At 42.7% G+C, this 8878-nt stretch overlaps 1 protein-coding gene and 1 pseudogene across 1 annotated transcript in view; one reads left to right on the top strand and one right to left on the bottom strand.

Annotated features, from left to right (window-relative positions):
* FAM124A (family with sequence similarity 124A) overlaps positions 1 to 494 on the bottom strand; it is a 20107-nt gene extending 19613 nt beyond the window's left edge. Inside the window, exon 1 of the mRNA XM_009319975.1 lies at positions 485 to 494. Coding sequence (XP_009318250.1) covers positions 485 to 494 — 10 coding nt within the window. The remainder of the gene's footprint in view (positions 1 to 484) is intronic.
* A 64-nt stretch (positions 495 to 558) lies between these two features.
* LOC103913482 overlaps positions 559 to 8878 on the top strand; it is an 80999-nt pseudogene continuing 72679 nt past the window's right edge.

Below are 8878 nucleotides of genomic sequence, written 5' to 3' on the forward strand. Positions count from 1 at the left end.
GCTGTTTAATAGCGTCTGACAAATGCAGGGCTGCAGGATAATGTGCTTCTCAGCATGCCCTGCTTTGCACACCACCTCAAACTCATGAAGGATGTTCAGAAGCAATAAGAAAGGGGATATTCTGCACAGCACAGCGGCAAGAGGAGAAACCTCTTTCACGCTCCCATCAGAGCAGCATTTTCCTGTGGAGCTGCAGTTGAATGTTCTCTAATGGAGATAATGGTGCCAGGATGCTCACTCCTCCATGCGTACTAAGGTAGTATAGACAATGTACAGCAGACCGGCATACTGACAAGCATGGCAAAATGGTCAATCTGCTCCTCCAGATGGGCACATGATATAGGCTCTCTGAGCTGTTATCCAGTTGCTGTAGAACCAAAAAAAAAAAAAGTATTGAGCAAAATTAAAGCTGGAAAATTAAGCCCATTATCTGCCTGATGGAGATAAAAAGCTTTCTCCAGTACATTAATATGAACAGTCTTACGAGATGTCATTGCCCTTAGTGTACAGCATGCAGCCAACCCTGCAGGAATGAATCTTATCAAAAAGTGATACTTAATGCCCACAGAGGCCCTGCGTGATCAAGCAAAGGCAATGGCAGATCTCATCATGTGGTACGTTTGGTGTTAGATGGTGCAGCAATTGCTGAAACTCCCCACTGTGCTACAGCCCCCAGTGAATTCTCATCCCTCCCCCACCAGCTACATTCCCCTTCCCTGCCTAAGGGTAGCCTCTCATGCTCAACTTAAGCTGCTGTTGAAAGGGGCCAACTCACTCCATCTCACATCCTTCATCTCTCCACGCACTCCTGCCCACTGCCTTTTGTTGGCCTGGATACTTGTGTAGCTACGCATCTCAAGCTGATCATGTAACTGCACCCTGACACTCACTCTCCTGTTTGCAGTCATACGGTCTATGGTGCCAAGATCGCCATCTTGGCTTGCCTTCAGAACCATATGACACTCTTCTTCTTCACAGGAAACACAACCATCGCGTCCCAGAGTCATCCCATGGAAGGTTAGGTACCTGACAGATGTCCCTCTAGCAGGAGGCTGGCTGTCCTGGGCTACTTTGGTAGTCCATGGTGAGAGACAGAATCAAACCTCAGATAAGGCCCATCACTCTTCACTGTCCAGAAGTGTAGTGAGAACCATGTAACTCTGCTTCCATCTCGGGTGCCTCAGCTATGCAACTAAAACTGGGAGGAAAGTTTGTGGGTCTACGTGCTTATCTTGAAGATCATTCTTCTTCTAGTATCTTATCTTGCTGTACCACTTTGTCAACAAATGAGATGCTTTTGTGATGAGCGTTATGGAAGAAATGCTCTTGAACTATGTGATTATCATGTCTTCCATTACATCCTCCAAAACCAACTTTGACTCTTTAGTCAGGATGCTCACTGCTCATAGCAAAGCGAAGAGTCAGGGACTCCTTAGGTCACAGATACACTCTCAGCGCCTATTTCCCTCATCTCCTCATTCACAGTACTGCAGCTTTCTCACTTATCCCCTAACTACCTGGCAGACAAGAAGCAATTCACACTTGGTATAAAGGTATGTGTGTGCTGCTGCCTGTGGGCTGACTGTCCAGCTGCAGGTTAGGAGAAGAGGTAATGTGAACTCACATTACAGCTTTTTTTCTCCATGGAGACAAAAGTTTGTCCCACTGCCTTTCATCCAGTTCCGACAAAACCTGTGGGAAGTTAGTGTCTCTATGAAGAAAGATGACACAAGTTCACATCATGTTTCCCTTCAAAAACGGGCTAAAAAGAAAGGGACAGGAGTGCCACATCGTGTTTCTGGCTGTGTAATCCCACGTCTTTGACACTACAGCCTTCTCCTTGCTGTGTCTGTGTGTTCTACCTAGGCTTTATGGAGCCTGTAGGCATGTCAAAGCAGAGGCTGTGCTTTACTGTGTATCAAGCACCCAGCAAAAAAAAGACCCCCAACTCTGAGAAGAAGGTGTATGGGATCTTCATGCAGACAAACTGTGGGAACCCACAGTGGGTGCTTTCACACCATGGTTACAAGCAAGCAAACTGCTTGGCAATTCCCCACAAACACACCCTAAGATAAGGATTTTTCCACCAATGCTGTGATCTTCTCCATGAGCTCTTTACTCTTGCTGCATGATGCTCTTGCAACCTGGTGTTCTCCTCCCTCAAAATATGCTGCTGACACCATATGTTACATTGGCAACAGCAGTGCTAGAAATAGTCAGAATTTCAATTTAAAAAAAAAAAATCCTTATCATCTGCTTACCCTCTGGAGAGCACTGAAGTCTTACTTCAATACTCTCCTCAACCACAGACTTAGCTACTAACTTGCTGAAAAGCAAGAACCCCAAAATGTTGGTGTACTCATACACCTTCAGGGATATTTGCCTGGATGTCAACTGTTGTCATTTACCCTCTTCCCTCCCACAGAGCTCACCACAATTTGAGAGCTGTCTTGGTGTCTCAGTCTGCACATGTGTCCATGCCACAAACCAGGTTCACATGATTTGGCATCTTCAAACTGTCTTCACTGTCTTAGCTGTCTTCACTCAAAAGCCACAATCTACCTCTATTTGCCCATCGAGGGGCTCAAATGGCTTCATCACACAGAGATTAATTCTCACAGGAGACCCAATACCCATAAGAGAAACAGTAAGGAAAATTTCTTTTGATACCCTGAAAAGTATTCCCGATCTGTGGAACACAGCTGGCAATTGTCATTCTGTGTCTTTCAGAAACACACAAGAAGAAACATTACTCAGAAACCCCCGAGTGGGGAACTGAAGCACAACGGTGAGCTGCTGCTCGCAGGATTTGCCCCAGTGAGTCCGGTGATGCTACTGGCACGAATGAGCCTGGGCCATCAGGGTAAGATGCGGGACTTTATGTAACAGCCTATATTGCTGCTAAATTCAGTCCAGTGGAGAAATACAGGGAAGGTGCATTAATTATTAATGCTCAGCTATTACATTAATTTGTTTTATTGTTCTTTTCTATTGTATGTAGAATTAAAAAAAAAGTCGCCTCACTTTTTAAGGGGGTAGGGAAGGGAAGAGGGCCTGAAACTGAAACAGAGCGAGAGCAGTATTCCAAATGGCTGCAGATTTCCACTTTAGAAGAGTTAAGCTTTGCAAAGTTGCACGTCCTTCCCAATCATAACGTTTTCCTAAAGAAAGATATGGATCATTGTACTTGGCAAGAACCCAGACACCAATCTTTGGTATTAATATCAGATTCTGTACAGAGCTGCAATGTGCAGTAATTCACTAAAACTCCCATCAGCAATCACCAGTAAATCAAAAGCTGTACAATGCATGTCAGCATTCAAACTGCATCCAACACCATACTGTTCAAAGTCCTTTGATTGCAAGCATTGTATTTTCTTAAAACCCGACTCCTATGTAAAGCTGAGGTTCTCAAAAATATGTTTTTTATAAAAGGGCAGAAAGAACATTGCCTTAAAAAAACCCCCAAGAAACGCTGTACACTTGAGCAGCTGACAAATTTGGTCCGACAATGAGCTCCATACCTCACACACTGTACTCTACTTAACTGAGAGTGCGATTTTATGATGATTTTATGATGGGCTTAAGACAATTTAAGACTTCACTGCTGGCACTCGTTCCCCTACTATTTCCAGCTAAGTGTTTCCAGTGCTTCCCATGTGTCAGGTCTAGGTGCAAGTTGAAACAGCTTGCTGAACAGACTGAAAAGAAGCCCTCAGACAAGGAGTAATCAGGATTGTGCCTTCTGGTGGCAGACAGAGAACTGATCTGGCTAAAAATGTTAATTTTCAGGCAGACCTCTTCTTTTACTCAGTTTGCGCTTTTGCACAAACCTTCCTGGTATCACAAAGAGGTGGCAGGGAAACCCAGCCAGAGAGAAGGCAGAAGCCACAACAAAGCATCTACACTCAAGACACATCCAAAGAAAATATGGGATCAGACCCTAAGGCATGGTCAAGCATTGCCATATTTGTGTATCTGTAGACAATCAACAATATTAGCATCACAGCAAAGGAACCATTTGGATTTGACAGTAGTGGAAAACTATTTGAATCTCATAATCCTTTCAGCCGACAGCAGTGTGCGGTTCAAAAGACCTACCCCATATCAGCTGATGGAAAAGGGAAGCAGTAATAGAAAGCATGCTTTGTCAGCAGTGCTTCACCCTGATCCCATATGGCGGCAGCCAGGAGTCACCTGGTAAACATTTCATGAACCTTTTAGAAATTACAGATACAAGATTTTTTTTCTGAACCTATTAATCAAATATGTGGTACCAACAAAAATGAGGCTGGCAGCAGACATCTACTGCTCTACAATGTGACGTGCACCGATTACCAAATGTCCCAGTTCCCCACCAAGCTTGCATAAATAAATTTTATTTATCTTAAAAAGTTCAAATTAAAGAAAATACACCACGATAATGTACTGCAGCCATAAAATGAGGAAACTAGTTGTTGGCATTGTCAAAACAGCACGCATTTAGTAGAAACTGCCTTAACAGCTTCAGCCTTCATAAGTGTTTTGTCATTTGACTCAGTGAGTCAGATGGCTTTTCCCGTTCTACCACAACTAGTGCCTCTGAGCCAGGAGTTGCTATGGGACAGATTTATTTTTTTAGCTTCTCTCTTTGGGCTTTAACAATTCAGACAGACGTCTCAACAATTTCCAGATCATTCTCATCACTGTACCGGCTGAACTTGGAATGCTAAGATCTTTCCTGCAACCCATTGCTCAGGGTAAAAGAACCACTAAATGGCTGCCTAGATCCTTGTGGTTTTCTGGGACAGCAGCAGTAACACTTCCACAGAGGGAAATTCAACCCACATCACCTAATAATCCAATTTAACTTTCTCTGAAATCTTTCCTGTAAATTTTTACTAGAATTGTGTGGCACTCAATAGCTCAGCGTCTATGAAAGATTTCCCATGCTTCTGAATCGTGCTTGGTAATGAGCAAGAGGAAATATTTGCTTTTGTGGTTTTGATTATGACTATGTGTGCTTAAAAAAGGAGCTAGAAAAACATTGTCATTCATACACGAATTATTATTATTTTTTAATAACTAGTCCAGTTTTTATCTGCTGTATCTATATGACAGGAAAAAAACCTGACTGGATGTGGTCAGAAAACAATATACAAACCACAAAAACAGAGTTTTGACAGTTCTGGTCCAGTAACTGTTTAGGGTAGACTTACACCCCCTCGATACAGAAATCCCAAGCTACCACTAAGCCAGTAGGAAGTAATTTAAGCATGGGACACACAGTTTGGTGCGTGCTAAATGATCCCAAAGAATGAAACTCTGATTTTAACAAAGAACAGAGATACACGGGTTACTCCAAGCTAAATACATTTAAACAGGAACTTCAGTCTTTACAAGGGGAAGGGCATGCTTGTGGTTAATGCCACACACTTGGCATGCAAAAATCAAATCTAGATTTGATTTGAAGCATGGTTACACATTCGTTTGTGCATGTCCTTACACATGACTGTGCCTCATTTCTTTTTTATCTTCTCTTTCTGGCCACTGGCCATCTTTAGTCATATCTTTAAGGGCACGTTTCCTCTCTACTCCTTACGCTTCTAAATAACCATGTGCAGTAAGACCAACCTCAACATACTATCTCCCTACTAGAACAGCATCCTAACCTCAACTTCTCGAAAGGTAAAAGTGCAGATAACAATGTTAACCCAACATCAACATCTCCAGCATGGTTTCCAGGCAATGGTGCTCGGCAGCAGTGATAACTCCGTGCCGTTCCTGACATAGGCAAGGGTCCATTTGCAGCTCCTGAAAATCAGGATGCATCATCTGTGGATGCTTGTGGATAAGACTGGGATGCTGGTGGGGCTGGGAGGCGAGATCGTGCTCTGTGATCAAATACCAAAGCAAAACAGGAAGAATTTGATTAAAAATTATGCAACTGCCAGGGAAAATTAGGGACTGGAGAGCAACAGGGCCTGCTGATGTTGCTCTGGGCTGATGATTCAAACTGAAATACAGGAAATTCTGTTTAAACATAAGAAAAAACTTTTTTATTGTGAGGGTGGTCATTCAGTGGAAGAGGTTGCCCAGAGAGGCTGTGGGGATATTCAAAACATGATGGGACATTGCCCCGAGCAACCCACTCTCACTGCCCCTATTTTTAGCAGCGGGCTTGGATTGCTTTGGCAATCTCCAGAGCTGCCTCCCAACCTCAACTTTCTGTGGTTCAGTACTATACATTTCCATCCTGTATGCAAGCATTTCCTCCGTCATCGCGGTGGAATTTGATGACAAGCGGCTACATAAACATGCTTTGCACAGCCAAAGCCTGCTAGGTGGCATGTAGCAATAACATTTTCCTTCTTCACACAGCCACAGTGGGGAACAGCATTGCTCTTTACCTCTAGCAGCATAACACAGGCCAGGCAAGATATGCAGAAGATGCTTGCTATATTTTCCACAGGAGCTGACACTTCAGATTTCACTACTATATAAACCACCTGAATTTGCAACACTGACAGATGCTGCAGGCTAAGAGCTCTACATGATTTGGGTCCAACTTCCTCTTCCATTTTTCCTCATACTTTAATTAGTCTTCCTTTTATAATAACACCTTCTGGAAATGCAGCATGATGTTTTTACAATTGTATTTAATACAGCTCGTTGCCAGCCATTGTAAAAGCATCTCAGTTCTCTATGGAAATAAGAAACAATATACTACAGTATATCTTCATATTGCAGTAAAAGAATATAATTATATCCTTACACTTATTAAATTACATTTTTTGGAGAAATATACTTAGAAGATACCCAGTCCAGCAGTGCCTGGGTCAGAATGGGTTTGAACTAACCTAACTTAAAGTAGGCAACTATATTATGAAATTTTAGCTTTGTGACAGATTTTTAAAAGCTCAAATCAAACCCAGCCCCCTTCCCACTCCTGGTTAGTTTTCATCACCTTTAACAGTTAAGGCAGCCAGATCTTGAAATGATACACAAGTAACGGGAAGCCATTTCTCCATATGCTGTTGTTACAAGGCACCTATACATCTGCATAATACTATAGATCCTTACACTTCTGTAGTTCTCGTTATCTCTGCAACCAGGAAGGCTACATCTTTTGTTTTTTGTCAAGAGCTCCATTAGTGCCCATTTTGACAGATGCGATCCCTTGGTCTCTGGAGTGTTTGGTAACAAAAATTCTTAAGAATTAGAAATGGAAGAACTTCTGGAGACATTGACTTTGCTCTCCTCTATAAAAGACCTAGTGGTCAGGCTGGATCTGACTCTCTCTCTTATTCAGGGATACACTTTCCTCTTCACATTTTCTTCCCACAATGCTTACAATCTAATAACTCGAATAGAGAGGGAAGATGAAGATTCTTGCCAGGTAACATCAAGAAGCAGATGCCATGGTGGGGGAAAAAAAAAAAAGAGAAAAAGAGACAAAACAGAAAGAGCAAAAGAGAGAGGCAGCACATTGTTACACGCACACGGTATGGAAGTGGTGTGAAAACTGTCATGTAACTGTGGCTTGGCAAGCTCCAAGCATGGATGGGACAGCTGGCCTAACACTGACCTCTCACAACCTACCTGATGGACTACATTGGCACCTGAGTAGCTTTTGATGGGTCCTCAGAATGACAGTGCACACAAATACGTAATTTCTACTTCTAATGAGGCCCTAACCTCACAGCTGGCTTCAAATTAAACACAGTTACTCAAAATGAGAGCAGATAAATACAGCACTGAATCAGCAGAGAAAGGTAACGCAGCTTCAGGAAAACAAAGGTTTACCTCAAATTCAGGACAGCGCTATCTTTCGGGCAATCATTTTTTTCTTATTTGAATATTGTCACTTGACTACATGCCATTAACTTACCCTAATTGTCTTTAATGAGAATTGCTAGGTGTCTAAAAAAGACTGGGAATAAGTCTGAAAGAAAAAGGACGTCGACTACGGTATGTTGTCTTGAACTAGTTCAGGGTGCATACACAAACACAAGGTTTCAAGGGGCTTTTCATAAACAGCAAGTACTGTAGTGCTGGCGATTTCCCATTCCCCATGGCCAGATCCAGCACAAAGAGCAAACACCACTCAGGAAAGAAGATCTACCACCCAAAGTGCCATTAGGGCAGCCTATTTCAACACACAGCTGGTGCACGAAGGTAAGATACAGCCTTAGCACCTCACCCTGCCTCTGGAATCAGGAATAAGAGAAACCTTGACCTTGCTAGCCCTCCATAAAGACTGCAAGTTTTGCACATGACAACTCTTGCCACTTGTAGAGAAAACAGAGTCCAAAATCAGCCCAGGGAGCTGATGCAGATGACACTGACAAAACATTGACCAAATCCCCAAACAAAGATCTGAATTTATACTAGCATAGGAACAGAATACCAAACAGAAAAAAATTTATTAAAAAGAAACATGCTTAGTAACCCACATATTTGTAAATCTGCCAAAAGAAACTGTCTTGCGCTTAATTTTTAGAACCAGAATGTGGGTGAAATTCTATGGGTTAGGAAGTATGTGCAACACAGAAATAAAATTTTAATGTCCCAGCTCTCAGGTTTACCATGGAAGAATACAAACAACCTAAAAGCACCCCAGAAGGACTCAATCATTTCCCAGCTGCTCAATGAAAGGCAGGGGCGCAGGGAAAGGTGAATTGCCAGCTTTCCAACTGCAAAGCAGGTGACAAGCCCTTTACCTCATTGAGAAGCACAACATGAACCACCGCGTGCTACAGGGTTTTACTATCTCAAATGCTCTAAAATCTGCCACAAATTTGCATCTTATCCCATAGGGCCAGTTTTATGTTTCATTTACTGACTTAGCTGGAACGCTACAAACGTGTATCCAGGCAGCTCCCTACTGATTGCCTAG

The sequence above is a fragment of the Pygoscelis adeliae genome, unplaced genomic scaffold, assembly GCF_000699105.1.
Source record: "Pygoscelis adeliae isolate BGI_AS28 unplaced genomic scaffold, ASM69910v1 Scaffold32, whole genome shotgun sequence".
Classification (NCBI taxonomy): domain Eukaryota; kingdom Metazoa; phylum Chordata; class Aves; order Sphenisciformes; family Spheniscidae; genus Pygoscelis; species Pygoscelis adeliae.